The sequence below is a fragment of the Monodon monoceros genome, unplaced genomic scaffold (assembly GCF_005190385.1).
Source record: "Monodon monoceros isolate NGI ecotype Baffin Bay Population unplaced genomic scaffold, NGI_Narwhal_1 Super_Scaffold_10, whole genome shotgun sequence".
Lineage (NCBI taxonomy): Eukaryota > Metazoa > Chordata > Mammalia > Artiodactyla > Monodontidae > Monodon > Monodon monoceros.
In genome coordinates, this window is record NW_021703766.1 from 52845710 (window position 1) to 52864365 (window position 18656).

An 18656-nucleotide genomic window follows, 5' to 3' on the forward strand; every position below is an offset into this window, starting at 1 on the left:
GGACCATATAAATTGTTTCTAGAGTTTTAAAGGTTCACAGAGAGAAACCTCAGAATGGACTGTACCCAGAGCCTATCAACACTAGATTTAGAAGATGAAATTTGGCACTCCTGAGCTGATCAGTATTAGGTTAGGTTTTGGATTCTGAGTTGATCCTGTAATGGGCTGAGACATTTGGAGATGCTGGGATAGGATGAATCCATTTGCATGCAGGATAGACACGAATCACTGGGCGCCCAAGGGTGGCCTCTGGTAGGTAGAATGATGGCCTCCCAAAGATGTCTACATCCTTATGTCTAGAACCTGTGAACATGTTATATTATAAGGCAAAGGGGACACAAGGTAGTAGATGGAGTTAAAGCTGCTAATTAACTGACTTTAAGATAGGAGATTATCCTGGATTATCTGGGTGGGCCCAATGTAATCACAAGCATTCTTAAACGTGGAAGGAGGAGACAGAAGAATGAGTGCTGGAGGGATGAAAGAGTTGACCAGCCATTGCTGGCTCTGAGGAAGGAAAGGGGCCGCAAGCCATGGAATTTGGGCAGCTTCTAGAAGCTGGAAAAGCAAAGAAACAGATTCTCCTCTAGAGCCTCCAAGAAGAAATGCAACCCTGTGAACAACCTTGCTTTTGGCCCAGAGATGCATTCTGGACTTCAGAGCTCCAGGATAATAAATTGTGCTGTTATGAGACGCTGAGTTTGTGACAACTGGTTACAGCAGCCATAAGAAACTAATATAGCTGTCCTTCTACATTCATTATATTCTTAGGTTTTCACTGCACAATGCAATTCCTGGTGTCCAAGAAGATTTCCTTTATTTACAAAAGTCTTTCCCACTTTCCAAGGTAAAACTGTGATACATGACTTAGTTTGGTGATAGAATTTCCATTTTTTATTGCCTTTGGGGGATTTTTCTTCTCTATGAGTGCTCCCACATTTTACTAAACATGTCTTCCACCTTCAGTGCCTCTAGAGTTGTCTTTCTATGCTCCTCTGACAAGTGATAAGGTATAATTTATCATAAAAAACCATCACACTCTAAGGTTTTGGTCCTGTGGGAATTCTTTGATATCAACTGCAATATCACCTCTAGGAAAAGACTTCCCCACAGGAGCTGCATTTCTGCCCAATGTGATCTCACTGATATTTACTAAGCCTAACTTCTCACAGAGGTGTTCTCCACAACCACCCCATCCACAGCATTTCTGTCCTAAGCAAGCTCTGACACATAATGAATGTGGGGAGGATTCTTGCTCAAGACTTTTTCCCATCTCAGGTATCTGAGGATTTTTTTTTCCTACACAATATCTGTAACATATAAGACATAACTTATTACTGAAGGGGTTGTCGCATTCACTGTATTTGCAAGGCTTAATCCCTGTGTAAATTCCTGATTTTCTACTGAGGCTTGACTTCTTGGAAAAGGCTGGTCCACAATCACTACATTTCTGTCCCCTAGGAACTCACTGATGTTTAATAAGGGCTGGGTTCCCGTAAAAGACATTTCCACAGGCACTGCATTCATAGGGTTTTGCTCCTGTATGAGTTCACTCATGAATAAAGAGCTATGACTCACTGAGGAAGATTTCTCCAGCTTTGGGGAATCCACAGCTTTCTCTCTTGTATGAGTTTTCTTATGTTTGGTGAGGACTGACATGTGGGCAAAGGCTTTGCCACATTCACTGCAGGCATATGGTCTCTCTCCGGTGTGAGTCCGGTGGTGCTGAATGAGCTCTGACTTGCTTCTGAAGGCTTTTCCACAATCACTGCATTCATATGGTTTCTCTCCTGTATGAATTCTCTGATGCTTGGTAAGGTCTGACTTAAAAAAGAACGTTTTTCCACATTCCCTGCATTCGTAAGGCTTCTCTCCTGTGTGAAGTCTCTGATGTGCAATGGCATATGAGTTCTGGGAAAAGGCTTTCCCACACACACTGCAACCATATAATTTCTCTCCAGTATGAGAGCGCTGATGTCTGTTGAGCCGGCACTTCCGGCTGAAGGCTTTTCCACATTCACTGCATTCGTAGGGTTTCTCTCCTGTATGAGTTCGCTGATGGACCATGAGCTGTGACTTCCTGGAAAAGGCTTTCCCACATTCATTACATTCATGGGGTTTCTCTCCTGTATGAGTTCTCTGATGTTCAGTGAGCTGAATCTTCCTCAAGAATTTTTTCCCACATTCATTGCATCCATGGGGTTTCTCTCCTCTTTCAGTTCTCTGATGTCTAACGAGCTCTGCCTTCCTGGAGAAGGCTTTCCCGCACTCACTGCATGTATGTGGTTTCTTTCCTGGATAAATTTTTTGATGGTCATCGAGCTGTGACTTAGTGCTACTGGGTTTCACACAGCCATGGTATTTAATTCTGGTAAGAGTTCTGTTATGCTGGAGGTAGAGAGATGATTTCCCATATCCACTGAACTCATCAGAATCCTTTCCTGCATATCTTCTATTCTCAATAACAAAACCTAAAGGTGATTTCAAACTTTTACAATGTGGGCCAAAATTATTGTATCTTTGTGTTAAAGGAACAAGACTTTTGCATAAGTCGAAATTATTTCCAAGTGCATAACTTTGCTGACATCTTTCCAAAGTTTTAATCCCATTTTGGTTTTCTGGGTGCCATTGCATAGGGTGAATCTCCCATATTTCTTCTAGGAAAAAGAACAATGAAAACATCCATGATAATTTTAGGGGGTAAAAAAGGTACAAAAATGCCATGGTTTGGGCTAGCTCTGATAAGATCCCAGTCTAAGAGAAATGTCCACTATGGAAATGTATCCTATGCTCTGTGAAAAATGACAATATTGCATGCTGCAACTAAGGAGCTTGTGAGCTGCAACTAAGGAGCCCACCTGTTGCATCTAAGGTCTGGTGTAACTAAATAAACATATATATATATATGTATATGTATATTGTGTGTGTGTGTGTGTGTGTGGTCTGCGGGCCTCTCACTGTTGTGGGCTCTCCCGTTGTGGAACGCAGGCTCTGGATGCACAGGCTCAGCGGCCATGGCTCACGGGCCTAGCTGCTCCGCGGCATGTGGGATCTTCCCAGACCAGAGCATGAACCTGTGTCTCCTGCATCGACAGGCGGACTCTCAACCACTGAGCCACCAGGGAAGCCCATAAATAAATATTTTTTAAAAAGAGACAATATTATAAAACAGTAAAAGGAAAAACAGCTATTTTAGAAACAAAGTTGGGCAGTCTACAATGAATAAATATAATGTGGGCTGCTTTCCAAAAAGAACCTCGCAAAATGGGGACAGAAGTAGAAATAGAACCACACTGTGACTGGAATACAAAAAAAGAAGATGGAAGGGATGGATCCATCCATCCAACAAACACTGAATGGGTTGGTGTTTGGGAATATACTAGAATATTAGAATAATATATTAGAATATTAGAATTAGTATGTTACTACAGTTTGACTAATATATTCTGTCTCCATGGAGCTGTCATTCTAGTAACAAAAGAGAAAGAGAGCAAGAATCAAGAGGTAATCAAAGTAGTAAGAAAATTATAGAACATGAAAAATGGTATGAAGGAGGTGATAGAGTAGTGGAAGGTCAATCTTAGACAAAGTAGTCATCCTCAAGAGAAAAAAAAGTTAAGCTGACATCACAGGACTAGAATGAGCAATGTTATGCAAATAACTACATGAAGACTATTCCAAGAGGAAACAGGCAATGCAAAAACTCAAAGGCAAAAAAAACTTAGGCATGATAGAGAAACATAAGGGAGGCTGGCATACTTGGACTATCCTGAGCTTGAGGGAAGTAGAAATAGATAAGTTTGGAAAGGTCTGTAGAATTGAGAGTGTATAGATCTTGTAAACTGTTAACAACTGGATTTTATGCTAAGAACAATAGCAGGAAGCAACCAAAAAATTTTTGACAGAAGTACAACAGGTTTTGAATTGATATTTCCAAAAGGTCACATGACTCATAGGAAGAATGAATTGGAGAAATAAAATTGTTGAGAAAACACACAGGAGGCTATGGTAGAGTTCCAGCAAGAGATAACAGTAGCCTCAGCATGGATGACTACCAAGGAGATGAAAAAATGTACAAAAACAAATTATGCATGATGGAAGAAGAAAAGATAAGTATAGAGGAAGGAAAGCTAAGACTCACCATCACAATGAACTCTGGAGGTAGAAAAGGGAAGAATCAAGGACAGGGCCTCAAGATGCGGCTGAAGCATCTGTTTAGGAGCTGGTGCCATTTAATAAGACGAGGAAGAATAAAGACATAGGTTTGGCATCTGTGGGATATCAAGTGCTCCATTTTGAGGTACACATCATGTTTGAGATGACTAATACACACTCAAGAGAAAATATGATGTACTTGGCTGGATCTATGAGTGTGGAGAAAGTTTTAGACTTAAGATAAGAATTTTAAGTCATGAGTATACAAATATTTTTTAAATATCTGGACTGCATGAAACTAAATGAGATAATTTAAGAAGAATGAGTAGAGAAAGGGGAGAGCCCAGGACAAGGGCATTCCTAGTTTTAGAGTTTGGGGAGAGGAATATGCAGAGAACATGAAAAGTCCACCCAGAGGCATCAAACCGTATCTATGCTGATCAAACAAATAAGCAACATGGGTTTTAGTAACAAAGGGTTACAACTGGAAAATCAGAATGTAGGATCTACAGAGTGCGATCCAAGAGTACTGAGGTAAAATATTCAATAATCGCCTTGTTACTAAATCGTTCCCCTCTCATTCTGACTGCACACCAAAATGAAACTTTTCTAAGACACCAATCACTTATTTAATAGTAATATTGTAGATAATACTCCAATTTTCTATTAGGTATGATACAACCTCACATGATCTAATATATCCAGACACACATATAACCATCTGAAATTTAAAAATAAGTCCTTGGGCCATCTACCCACATCCCATGTACTGACTGGTGGAAATACCACCTTCTTCAATCATAATGTAACTGTATATAGAGCTGCCCCATAAAAATTTCTGCAGTGATGGAAATATTCTATATCTGTGTTTTCCAATATGGTAGCCACTAGCCATGTATGGCTGTTGAGCACTTGAATGTGGCTAGAGTTGACTACAGAAATAAATTTGTAATTTTACTGAATGTTAATGAAATTTAATTAAATGTTAAATTTAAGTAGCCCACGTGTGGCCAGTGCCCAACACACTGGACAGCACAGGTATAGACCATCATATCCTATATTTGCCACTATAATATGTTTAATATACTCATCTCCAAATTTTCTACTTTCCACTAATGCCAGATTCTTCCTTGATCTCTGTTCCTACATCATTTCTGTCACCCGCCAATGAAGAGATTCTGAAGAATCATTCCCATCCAGGATGAAGAAAATATTCATTGTCCTTACCTTCCACTCATCCTAGAACTCCAAGCTATATTTTCCCATTGTTACAATTTTTACCACCCAGCTATCAAGAAAGACTCTCTAGAACTAGCCAAAAAAGACAAGACAAAACCAAAATCACACTTTCTAAGCCAATTATTAACATAAAACCCAGAGTAATCAGCCATTTCTTTGCAGACAGTCTCCTATAGGCCAATCTATTAAGAATCTCCCACACTGCTTTCCTCATTTCCATCTCCAAAGTCTTCTTTTTACATTATTACTGACCCACAAGGCCTTCTGTCAACATTTTAACTTAAAACCCAGCTCTCTTTCTTGCAGAAATTATTTTATAATGCTTTCAAAAAGAAGCACACGTTATCTTCTCAGCAACACTTTATCAAATCTGTTTTCTCTGATTTTGTAAATCAATCCTTGTCTATACCTCATAATAAAATGCTAAAAATTTTAGAATTTTATGCACCTACATCAACCCTTTCCAACAGATTTTTACACTTGTCTTTTATTTCATCTGCATCTCCCTCAGAGCACATTAGAGTTGTGGTTCTTCAATGACAGGGATCAAAGCAGAATTGCCTGGCAAGCCTTTCAAATACCTCATAGGCTCTGGTCACTCCCCACACCTAGCAAACCAGAAGCCGAATCTCAAGAGACAGAGCCTGTAGTTGGAAAAGGCTCCCACATAGTTCACACATATCCCTGATGAAAAGCAAAATTAAAACCAAAATGCAACCAAACCAAACCTGTTTGGGGGATTCCCTGGTGGTCCAGTGGTTAGGACTTCATGCTTTCACTGCCCAGGGTGCAGGTTCAACCCTTGGTTTGGTACCTAAGATCCGGCAAGCCATGCACCCAGGGGCAGGGTGGGGGACCACCAAACCTGCTTTCATGAAAGATGTGATAAATGGATGCAAGTGATACTGTCAGTGAATTATTCTGTGGTTACGCTAAGTAAGGAAGAATAAGATACAGACCCTTTCCTCTATATGGAAAAAGCCTCATACCAACCAGTAAAACAATACAATAAAATATACGATCAGGACTGAGTTAGTGCGGTGTAGATATGAAAACAGATAGGAAGTCAGGAAAGAGGGAGTTTTGAGTGTGCACTTGAACTTCACAGACAGAAAAAGAGAACTCAGAGTGAAAGAAGGCGGCATCTGGATGTAAAAATGCAATATAATCAAATGCGTAGATGCCAGTCTTTGGGTTATTTGACATAATCTGTGACATTCAGCAAAATAGATCACTTCCTCCTCTTTGGAGTAATTTTGTCACTTGTTTCCAGGACATCTTCTGACCCTGTTTCTACCGCAGCCCAATGCTTTTCTTTTTATTTGGCTGGGTTCTTATCTTCTCAACTTCAAAAAATAAATGTGGACCTCTTGTTTTCTCAACCAACTCTCACTCTTCATGTTTTCTCATCAAGTCCCACTGCTTTCATGCCCCATATCCACAGAGGAATACAACCAGAACCTCAAAGGGAGCTAAAAGAAAAACTGAAATCAACCTATATATGTAGGAATTGGAACAAAGCAAGTCTATATCATCATGGCCATCAGGGGACCTGAGAGGGTGGAATTTCCAAAATGCATTTTGAAAACAAAATTCAATAGGAACAGCAGAGACCTTCAGAAATATAGAGCAGAGTAAATAGGAAAGACTCACGGTAACTCAAAGGTGACCGGGCACCAGGGTGTAGAGCAGTACGGGAGAACCTAAATAAAATGCACATGGAGGAAAAGGATTCACCAGGAGGAAAAGTGATCTCATTCCTGAAGGTGAAGGAAAAAGGATTTCACAGGACGGATATCTTGGGTGCAGGCAAAATATAGAATGAGAGGGCAGATCAGACTATAGAAAGAGAGGTGGGAATACCTGTTAGAGTGCAGAGAGGTTAAATCTTCCGTATATACGAATACACACTCTGATGGTGAAGACATTATCTGGGAGAAAGGAGGGTTCTGGTTTCACATACAGGAAGTAGAATATCATAGGGCAGAGGCCCTGGTGCCTGGCAACACACAGATTATTAGAGCGCAGGTCATATATTAGCGGGAGTCAACGTGGGACTCTCCAACAGAGAACAGAAATCTTAGGCCTTAAGAATGAATTAAACTTTTAACAGAAGATTAAAAAAAACGAAAAAAAAAAAAACCAGAATCTGAAAGCTTGGGAAGCAGAGGGTGAATTAGTAGGCAGAGGTGCCCTGGGATACGAGGGGTGTGTGGTTTTCAGATGAATGAAGCTGAGGTGGATTGTCACGGAATGATATTAATCAGCCCTTTCAAAAGGGATGGGGATATTGCAGAGGTAGGGAGCAGTGCTAAGTGCAAAGCAATGTGAACAGGTAGTGAGATGTATCTCATAGCAGGTAAGGTGAAGAACAGGAAGTGAGGCCCCTGCAGACAAAGAAAAGGAGACGGCATGAGGGGGCATGCTGGGAGGAATGGAACCAGGTTAAGACTTCAGGGTCCTGGATGAGACAAACTGCAGTCAGATCCAGAAAGCTGAAAAAAAAGAAGACATCATCCTTTAGTGGCAGGCAAAGAAGAACAGCCCTGACAAAGAACATGCAGGACTTCCCTGGCGTTCCAGTGGTTGAGACTCCAAGCTTCCACTGCAGGGGGCACGGGCTAGAATGCTGGGAGGGAACTAAGATCCCACATGCTGCACAGCATGGCCAAATAAAAAAAGAACATGCAGAAAGGTGTTAGGCTTATGGGCCACAAACTGGTGTAAGGAAAGTTCTCTAGACAGCATTTCAGAAGTATCAACCCTTCACTGACCAACTGGAATTTCCATGTCATTTCTCCCCATCTTGGTTGCCACTCACTCACCTGGACAGGTTTGACTCTGGCCTGCTCCCTCTACCCTCCATGGGGGTTCTCCTTGTTCCAACTGGAAGAGTGAATCTGGTTTGGGAGTCTGATATCCTGTAAATAGGAAATCACGGAACGCTTGGCACCGAGCATTTGAGCCTGGGGAAACTACGAAAACTGGAGACAGTTCTATTTCAAGGACCGCACCCTTCATACTTTGGTAAAGTAAAAACCTTTAACTCGGAAAGGGAAAGAATACACTCTAGAACATATGATGCTTTAGTCCAAACCATGAAATATTCCAGGAACCCTACAGATTTCACTAAATGAGAAAGAAAAGGCAACTGACTATGATGCTGCCTGTTGGGCTGCACCCTGCAGGCCTACAAGACCGTACTTGCCCAGCTTCAAAACTGAAGAAAGAGCCTGGAGTCAGCGACAGAGACATCAATGGTTTCATGGATGGGAGAGCTTATGTGTCTGAAGCAAGGTCCTGGAGTGGCACCCCACCGTGTGTGGTAGATGGCGGGCAGGACGTGGCGGCAGTCTTCGCTGGGGGTGGGGGTGGGGGGGTGTTACCAGTTATAGGGGAAACTGACGTCAGGTTGGCTCATTGGTTACCAGGGAAACCAGCAGAAGGGCAGGTTCCTCACCACCCCTATGATAGCCTATCAGAGTAGAGATGTTCTGATCTAAAGCTAGAGAGATCAGTAGCTGGGGCCTGGAGCAAGGATGCATGAAGGTCAGTCACGTGAGTTCAGGAGAAGCAGGCACTTGTCAAGCAGGGGATGGACAGAGAGCAAGAGAACAGCCATCTTGGGAGGTCTGACCATACACTGCCCTTACCTACTGACACTAGGTTGCAGTAGTTCTCCAACATGACATTTCTGTACAGGTCCTTCTGAGATGGGTCCAGTAACTGCCACTCTTCCCAGGTGAAACGTACAGCCACGTCCTCAAATGACAAAGATGCCTGTAATAACAAATTCCAGTGCAATCCGAGGTGGAATAATATGATGTGGAAAATAGGGACAGGAACACGTTCTCCTCATCTTCCCCATGATAAATTATGTGCACTGTGACTGTGACTATTTCACATACCATAGACCATGTGTCTTAGTCCGCCTGGGTTGCTATAACAAAATACCACAGACTGGGTAGCTTATAAAAACAAATTTATTGGGACTTCCCTGGTAGTCCAGTGGTTAAGACTCCATGCTCCCAATGCAGGGGGCCTGGGTTTGATTCATGGTCAGGGAACTAGATCCTGCATGCCTCAACTAAGAGCCCGCATGCCACACCTAAAGATCCCGCATGCTGCAACGACAGCTCCCGCAGGCCTCACTGAAGATCCTGCACATGGCAACGAGGATCCCACACGCCGCAACTAAGACCCAGCTCAGCCAAATAAATAATAAATAAATATTTAAAAATATATATTTCTCACAGTTATGGAGGCTGGGAAGTTCTAGATCAAGGTAAATGCATGGCTGCATTCTGGTGAGGGCCTGCTTCCTGGTTTGTAGTGGGCACCTTCTCACTGTGTTCTCACATGGAAGGGCGAGGGATCTCTGTGCATTCTCTCTTATAAGGACACTAATCCCATTCGTGAAGGCCTCACCCTCATAACCTACACACCTCCCAAAGGTGCCACCTCCTAATACCATCATCTTTGGGTGTTTAAGATTTCAACATATGATTTTGGGGGGAACACAAACATTCAAACCACTGCCCCATGGAATTCTACAAATTAGTCCTTTCCAGCCTAAAAAAGTACTAAAATAATATTTTCATAGAAATAAAAAACACTGTGCAGTAAGAATGTCTTTGTTTATAAGTATGAAAAATCTATCAATAATTTAGATATCCATCAGAGGCAGACAGGGTACGCTATACCTCCATGCTATGAAATACTATGCAAACATTAAAATCAATGAGGTAGACTTATTTTTCATTTTTATTTTTTAATTTATTTATTCAATTTATTCATTTTTGGCTTGTTGTGCCTTCGTTGCTGCACGCGGGCTTTCTCTAGTTGTGGTGAGTGGGGGCTACTCTTCGTTGTGGTGCACGTGCTTCACATTGCAGTTGCTTCTCTTGTTGTGGAGCATGGGCTGTAGGTGTGCAGGCTTCAGTAGTTGTGGCACGTGGGCTCAGTAGTTGTGGCACACGGGCTTAGCTGCTCTGCAGCATGTGGGATCTTCCTGGACCAGGGATCGAACCCGTCTCCCCTGCACTGGAAGGTGGATTCTTAACCACTGTGCCACCAGGTAAGTCCTCAATGAGGTAGTTTTAAATATACTGGTACCAATGACCTTCAATGAAAAAAATCAAGTCCCCAAATAGTATATACAGTATGATCCCAGACATGTGAAAAATCTTAATAATATATTCAGCTATATATGTATAAGGATACATTTCAGGCTGCTGCCAGAAATGATGATCTCCCAAGCCTGGAACCTTCTTCTTCTATTATTGAAATGTTCCTTCTTCTTCTTCTATTAATGTAAATGTAGATATATTTTACCACACATCAATTATAGAAAGACACTGGGGGGAGACCCAAACTATTAATATTTGTTAAACTTTGGGTTGGGAGTTTGGCAAGAAAAGGTAAAACAGGATATTCTCTTTTGGTGCAGATACCTGTGTGTGCTTGAATCTCTTGCATGCAAATGTAGCCATGTATCATTTGAATAATTAAAATACAAAGACCAAACCAAGAATAATTGGCTCTGACTTCATTTTTTGAACCTAGGATTAAGAAGAAATAAAGGGAGAATTTTCGTCAATATCTGTTACACCAAGCTGCTCGCGAAGAATGGAACTGTCAGCTGTTTCCTGCCAAATCAATAACAAAAATCTGGTTGAGAGAATTCTTCTTCATGGAGGACAACTCAAAGGTCAAGCAGCCCATTAATTCTATTGGATAATCCAGGCTTTATTCCTGGGTAAAGTCAGACTATTAGAAGGCTCTATTGTCAAGGCACATTGCTTTAGAAGAATTTTGTCCAATTCAATTCTGCTCTGGCATGCCTAGTCCAAGGAACACGATTAAGAAAAAGCCAGAGGAAACATCTTAGGCCTTTATTACAAAACTGATAATGAGAATTCTATCACAAAACGTCTCTGAAGAGCTAGCAAAAGAAATTTCTTAAGATTGAAGAGCGGACTTCACTGGTGGTGCAGTGGTTAAGAACCCGTCTGCCAATGCAGGCGACACAGGTTTGATCCCTGGTCCGGGAAGATCCCACATGCCATGGAGCAAACAAGCCTGTGCATCACAACTACTGAGCCTGCGCTCTATAGCACGTGAGCCACAACTACTGAGCCCACATGCCACAACTACTGAAACCCACACACCTAGAGCCCGTGCTGTGCAACAAGAGAAGCCACCACAATGAGAAGCCCACACACCACAATGAAGAGTAGACCCCGCTCGCTGCAACTAGAGAAAGCCTGTGCGTAGCAACGAAGACCCAATGCAGCCAAAAATAAATAAATAAATAAATTTATTTATTAAAAAAAAAAAAGATTGAAGAGTGGTGAAATGTGTACTTCCCCTAAAGAACTGGTGTGCCTTCTCCTCACAGACAATGCAAATCATGTAACGTTTCACATTTTTCCTGTTATAATGGCTGCCAAGAAAAGTAGACTCAAGTTCAAAACTAAGGCAACCGGAGGGTCTTACACAGTCACCTACATATGCTCCAACATTAAGAACTTTGTACGAACCCTAGAGCCCTCATATCTTGCTTCTGAACTTCCCTTGATTTTAAGATTACAGGCTAAATTTATTTTCCAACAGATCCTGATTTTTATCAACATATACTGTTCTCATTTCACCAGACTTTTTTAGAAGCATCCACAAGTCCACCGGGAAACAAAGGATAAAATCAATAAAACAAACCTCACCTGGACCTTGATCATCTTCTCCAGTTCTTAAGAAAGGGCGTGTCGGGAATTCCCTGGCAGTCCAGTGGTTAGGACTCTTGCGCTTTCACTGCCGAGGGTGTGAGTTCAATCCTTTGTCGGGGAACTAAGATCCCACAAGCCGAGCGGCTCGGCCAAAAAAAAAAAAAAAAAAAAGGCATGTAACTCTAGGGTGTGTTCTGGTCTTCTGTCTTCTGTCTCTGTGGGCCTGCCTGGAAGTTGTGGTCAGAGATCTCAGGTCAGGCTGCTGCCAGAAATGATGATCTCCCAAGCCTGGAACCTTCTTCTTCTTCTATTACTGAAATGTTCTTTCTTCTTATTCTATTACTAGAACCTGTGAATTCAAGAGTAAATTCAATGATTGAGCCTGGGACCACAGCTCTCTCTCCCTTGCTATGTGAACTCACACTAAGAGAAGGGGACCCAATATTTCATGTCTCTTTAACCCTCTGAAAGCTTTTACATCATGGGGCTGTGCCTCACAGGAAGATGTGGAATGGGCGAGAGGGATGCCTTTTATTTTCGTAAAGTGGAAGAGAGTGAATGTGGAAGAGGAGATGGGAAACAAAAACCAGCTCATGGTCTTGTCACATAGATCCATTTCAGAAAAGATAAAGTACAAAAATGGTGGCTCTATAAACAACAAGGTCCTACCGTATAGCACAGGGAACTCTATTCAATATCCTACGATAAACCATACTGGAAAAGAATACAAAAAAAACGGAATGTATATATATGTATGGCTGGATCAATTTGCTGTACAGCCGAAATTAACACGATATTGTAAAACAACTATACTTCAAAAAAAATTTTTTTTAAAAAGATGGCTCTGGAAACTGACTTAAAACCACCTGAGCCCACATACATCTAAATTTTCTGTTTACTGTACTGAGGCAATTATCCCAGTTTAAAGATCAGGGTACTTAACGGATCACAAGCCATATCTTATGTAATCCTCAACACTGTTCTGTAAGGTCTTCATTATTATCTCCAATTTTAAACACCAGTAAGTTGAAGCTTGGTCAGGTGAAGCGTGTTGCCCAAGTTAACACCCTTCCTCAGGAGCAATGTGGGAATCTGCATTCATATCTGCGCCTCTCCATTATGACACTTCCCTCTTCCAACAGCCTCACAATACAAACTTGTTCTCTTTCTCAGGCACTTTAAGAACTAAACTTCCCTGGTGTATCATACTGTGAGGGGGCCATACAGTCACAGTTGCAAAAACAGGGCCTTTGGAATCAGCTCTTGTCATATTCCCTGTGCACATCCAGACAGCTCCCTCCACACAAGGAATGCAAAGGAAGCCCCATCCGTGCCTCCGGTTCAATCCCTGGTTAGGGAACTAAGTCCCACATGCAGGAAAAAAAAAAAAAGAAAGAAAGAAAACAAAAGAAACTCACACTCTGAGGACACGAACACCATAAGGTCAACTTGAATTTTGTTTCCATCCCATGAGGCAGCAAATTATTCTTAAAGACTCTCTTGAGCTCTCCTGAATCCTCCACACCCAGAGAGCTCGTCTCTGCCCATTCTCTGACCAATTACTGGTAAACATACTGGTGAACATGCACACCACCCCCATCTCCAATCCTGAGACCACTCTGTCCCAGCCCCAGCCCCAGCCCTTCAGTCTAGCGTCCCTGCAGTGCAGCCCAAAAAGAGATGGTACACATCTCAAGTGCAGAATTCCTTATGGACAGGAGAGAGGTAGGAAGAGGTGGTTAGGCTGGAATGGGTTGGAACTGAGATCTCTACTGTGGGAGGATGAAGGACCCAACGATTCCCAGAAGCTCCTTGCCTGACTTTCCCTCACGCCCAGCAGATCAGGGCTGCACCAAATGCTCATGCCTGGAACACATCAGTGAAACTGAGAATAGCAATGGAACTACCCCCATTGGGAAGACTAATCTGCGTTTCCTACCAAACTGAGGCTAAGGTCAAGTTCCCAGGTGGATGGTTACTGAAATAAAATAGGCGTTTTCTTAACAAAGGGGGCAGGGATGTCAGGTTGGCAGCCAAGAGGAGCCAATAAATAATACGTTAGGGGAAAAAGTCTAAATGGTATTGAAAAAACAGTTCATTAAATTTGGTACTGCTTTTGCTACAAACCCATAATAGGCTTGGAATGGAGTGGCTACTTTCCTTAGACTCGCTGGGGTACAATGGGAAATAGATAGCCAGCCTTTGTCCTGGGTTCCTGGCACACAGCTCCTAAAACCCTTGGAATCTCTGCAGTGACAAGAGTATCTTTTGTATGCTAATGAGATTATAGTGGCTGGCGCCCAGAACACCAAGGCATGATTAAAGGATTGAAACATTGAGCCCCACCACTGGCCCTCTGGGGAAGGGGGAGGGACTGGAGATGGAGCCTAACCATCAATGGCCAATGATTTAATCAAGCACGCCTATGTAATGGAACCTCCATTAAAATTCTTAAACCACAGGGTTTGGAGAGCTTCTGAGCTGCTGAACATTCTGAGGTGCCTGGAGGGTGGTCAACCCAAGTCCATGGAGCCAGAAGCTCCTGTGATCAGGACTCATCTGGACCTTGCCCTGTGTACCTCTTCATCTGGCTGTTCTTCTGTATCCTTTATAATAAACTGGTAATAGTAAAGTGTCTTCCTGAGTTCTGTGAGCTGTTCTGGTAAATTACTGAACTGGAGCGGGAGGCATGGAAACCTCCAACTTATAGCCAGCTGGCCAGAATTACTGGTGGCACCCTGGGACTTGCAACTGACATCTGAAGTGGGGGCGGTCATGTGGGACTGAGCCCTTAACCTGTGGCGGAGGAGGTCTCTGCTGAATCCTGGTAGTGCCAGAACTGAGGTGAACTGTAGGACACCCAGTAGGACATCCAGGGAGTTGGAGAACTGGCCGGTGTGGGGGAAAAGTCATGCACATTTGGTGTCAGTAACACTGTGAAAAAAAAAAAAACCAACTCACTGATAAAAAAAAAAAATAAACAAAATCTCTGGTAAAAGGATATATAAAATTAACATAACTTATGTAAACTTGTAAAACACACAAAAATATTATATATTGTTTGTAGATACACACACACACTTAAAAGTCCAAAAATAATCATAATGTAAAATTCCAAGTTAGTGGTTACATCTAGGGAGGAAGAGGAAGGAATGGAGTTGGGACCTGTAGTTGACATTTTAATTGTACACGTAACGCTTTATTTCTTTCCAAACTTAAAAAAGAAAAAAGGAAAAAGATTTAAAGCAAAACAAAAACAAAGCGAACATTAAACACTTTATATGCCCAACTGAGAGCCAGTGACACTTTGTAAGCCTTCCTCAGAGGGGGTGCAAAATCACTGTTTTCATTCATCACTGGTCCGACCATGCTTCCAAATGCAATTAGAAAAAAGAATCAAATAGCAATTGTTAATAGTAGAAAAAAAGAGTTAAATAACCTTCTGCACAATATTACTATAGACCCAGAAAACCCAAGTAATTGAAATGGACAGTAATAAAAAATAAGAGTTTAGTTAGTGCTTGAAACTGACATGAAAATGACATGAAAAATGATAACACTCCTTTAGATAAATACTGTAAGTATTATATGATAGAATATTACTGGGGGATATTCTCACATTATGTACTGAACATTTTCAAAATAAAATCGCTTCTGATCCAACATTCTGTTTTGGGGAATTTATGCAAAGAAAACAGTGGCAAAGTGAGCAAACATATATGTAAGGTTCACAAAACATATGTAAGGTCCACTGAGAGATGATTAATTGAATGAATAGTTACAATCCATCTAATGGAAAATTCTGTAATAATTTAAAATTTTAACATACTTCCTGAAATTAAAAATGTCCATAATATACAGCTCAGTGAACAAAGCACATTTCTACCCATTATGTATCATATGATTCTGTATTTCACAAAAGGAAATATAACAATGTTAAAATTATTATGGTAGGGGCTGCCCTGGGGGCTCAGTGGTTAAGAATCCGCCTGCCAATGCAGGGAACATGGGTTTTATCCCTGGTCCGGGAAGATCCCACATGCCACGGAGCAACTAAGTCCGTGTGCCACAACTACTGAGCCTGTGCTCTAGAGCCCGCATGCTACGACTACTGAGCCCGTGCGCCACAACTTCTGAAGCCCACAAGCCTAGAGCCCATGTTCCACAACAAGAGAAGCCATCAAACGAGAAGCCTGCGCACCGCAATGAAGAGTAGCTCACGTTCGCCGCAACTAGAGAAAGCCCGCGCGCAGCAACAAAGACCCAACGCAGTCAAAAATAAATAAATAAATTTTTAAAAATTATATAAAAAATTATTATGGTTGGTTCAATAGATTAGGATGTGAATTTTACATCTTTTTCAATGAGCACAAAATATTTTAAATTAAAATTAAAAATTTAAATTTTAAATTAAAAACATCCCCACTTGAAATAAAAGTAAAGATGTTGCCAAGTCATTATAAATCAATAACCATATATGCTTTGGAAGGAATGGAGGGAAGGCAGAAGGGAACAAGTCATTTGTCCCATAGGATATACTACCTTCTGGATTTGGCTGATTGCTTCCTTATCCTTCCTCACCTCCCCTACTCTCAGTTTTTCCTATAAACTGGGTAGTTAAATTAGAGGTTTGATTATTTCTATATTTAACTTTTTAGGCAAGAATCCTTCATTAATGATGCTGTATGCTTCTTAGCACAACATATTGAGACATGAGGACAAAATAAAAAATGGAAGAGGGACTGTTATAGAATAAAAGGGATCTAATGGATAAACAACAAGCTCCTACTGTATAGCACAGGGAACTGTATTCAATATCCTGTAATAAAACATAATGGAAAGGAACATGAAAAAGAATATATATACATATAACTGAATCACTTTGCTAGACAGCAGAAATTAACACAACTTTGTAAATCAACTATACTTCAATAAAGTTAGTTTAAAATAAAATAAGATAAAATAAAAGGGACCTAAGAGATATAAGAAGCAAATGTAACGCACGTACATTACTTGGATCATGATGCAAACAATCCAACGTTAAATGACAACTTTGAGATGATCATAAAAACACTGAATATGGACTGGATATTGGATGAAATAAAAGAATTGTTATTAACTTTGATACATTTGAAAACAACCTTCTGGTTATAAATTTTTTAAATGACCTTACAAGTTAGAGATACATACTGGAAGATTTACAAGTTTAAGGACATGAAACCTTGGATTTGCTATGAAACGCTCCAAAGGAAAAACAAAAGTGGTGGCGGCACAGATGAGCATGATTGGCCACGCTGAAGCCGAGTGATGGGTACATATTACACTATTCTCTCTACTGTGAGTTTCCATGAAAAAAAGAAGAAAAAAGTCATTAGGGCTTTATGAGTTCTACCTAATCTGTACAGTACAGACGATGCCAATATTATGTAAACTCTCACACATCACAGAAAACGATGAAAAATTTCTCAACTAATTGTATGAAGCAGGCATTTCAAAATACTAATTGATAGATTAGAAGAAAGAGACCTATAGAGATAGATGTTTATTCATTGATTTTCATCCTTCCTTCTTTTCTAACATATGTATTTGAGGCTATAAATTCCCTCCACTGACTCATTTAGTTGAATTCAACAAGAACTGACATGTAGGATAAAATGCAATTCACTCGACTATATCTCAATTTTAAAAATGCAATTCAGACATTTCCACTGTAATTATTTTTGATTCATGGATGATTTAGATGGGTTATGGCATACTTGCCAAACAAATGGGGAAATTCTAGGTGTTGTTTTGGTATTGCTTTAGAGCTTAATTCAACTGCAGTTAAAGAAAATATTCTGTATGATTTCAATCCTTTGAAATTTGTTTAGACTTGCTTTATGGCCCACCATACAGTAATTTTTTAGAAATGTTCTATGTGTGTTTGAGAAAAATTGTTGAATGGAGAGTTTTATATTCGTCAGTTTTTAAATCATGTTATTCTAATCTTTTAGGGGTCAGCACTGGTGGGCTGGTGACCTGTTTTTGTAAATAATGTTTTCTTAGAACACAGGCACACCCATTTTTTTATGTATTCTCAAAAGCTCCTTTCATGTTACGGTGGCGGAGTTGCATAGGTACAGACAGAGATCACTGGGCTTGTAGAGCTTAAAATATTTACTATCTACCCCCTTACAGAAAAAGTTTGCTGGCCCATTAATCTATAGCCTTCTGGATTTTTGTCTCCTTGGTCTCTGTTACTGAGACAGGTATATTAACATGTACCTGTTACGACTGAGCATTTGTCATTTCTCCTTGTATCTAGCATACTTTATACTTCAGGAATTCTACTAAGTATATATCCAACAGCACCAAAATACATGTACAAAAATGTTCACATAAGCGTTATTCATAATAGCCACGAGCCAGTAAAAAGCCAAATGTCTATGAATAGCAGAATGGATAAATAAACTGGGGTATAGTCATAGAACGGAATACTATACAGCAATAGAAAGAAACAATCTACTGCTATATGCAACAACTTAGATGAATTTCACA

The 18656-nt window shown here is 40.8% G+C and overlaps 1 protein-coding gene across 3 annotated transcripts; it reads right to left on the reverse strand.

Moving 5' to 3' along the window:
* Positions 1 to 800: 800 nt before the first annotated feature.
* On the reverse strand, positions 801 to 12281 carry ZNF577 (zinc finger protein 577). 3 transcript variants are annotated; one of them, XM_029242979.1, is made up of 4 exons: positions 12117 to 12281; positions 9048 to 9174; positions 8220 to 8315; positions 801 to 2657 (listed from the first exon to the last, which is right to left on the reverse strand). In XM_029242979.1, exons 1-4 carry the CDS (start codon positions 12129 to 12131, stop codon positions 1300 to 1302), a joined length of 1596 nt encoding a protein of 531 aa, XP_029098812.1. In that variant the 5' UTR covers positions 12132 to 12281; the 3' UTR covers positions 801 to 1299. The 3 variants fall into 3 exon arrangements, with proteins under 3 accessions (XP_029098812.1, XP_029098821.1, XP_029098829.1); XM_029242988.1 differs by having other exon boundaries at positions 931 to 2654; XM_029242996.1 differs by lacking the exons at positions 8220 to 8315; positions 9048 to 9174; positions 12117 to 12281 and adding an exon at positions 7258 to 7330 and having other exon boundaries at positions 931 to 2657.
* Between the last annotated feature and the right edge of the window lie 6375 nt (positions 12282 to 18656).

Bases quoted from the DNA above. Each gene is read 5' to 3' on its own strand.
- ZNF577 (XM_029242979.1), bottom strand. The intron at 8,316-9,047 runs GTAAGGGCAGTG...TCCTATTTACAG, and splicing joins CTGCAACCTAGTGTCAGTAG to GATATCAGACTCCCAAACCA. The intron at 2,658-8,219 runs GTGAGTGAGTGG...TCTTTTTCCTAG, and splicing joins CCAGAGTCAAACCTGTCCAG to AAGAAATATGGGAGATTCAC.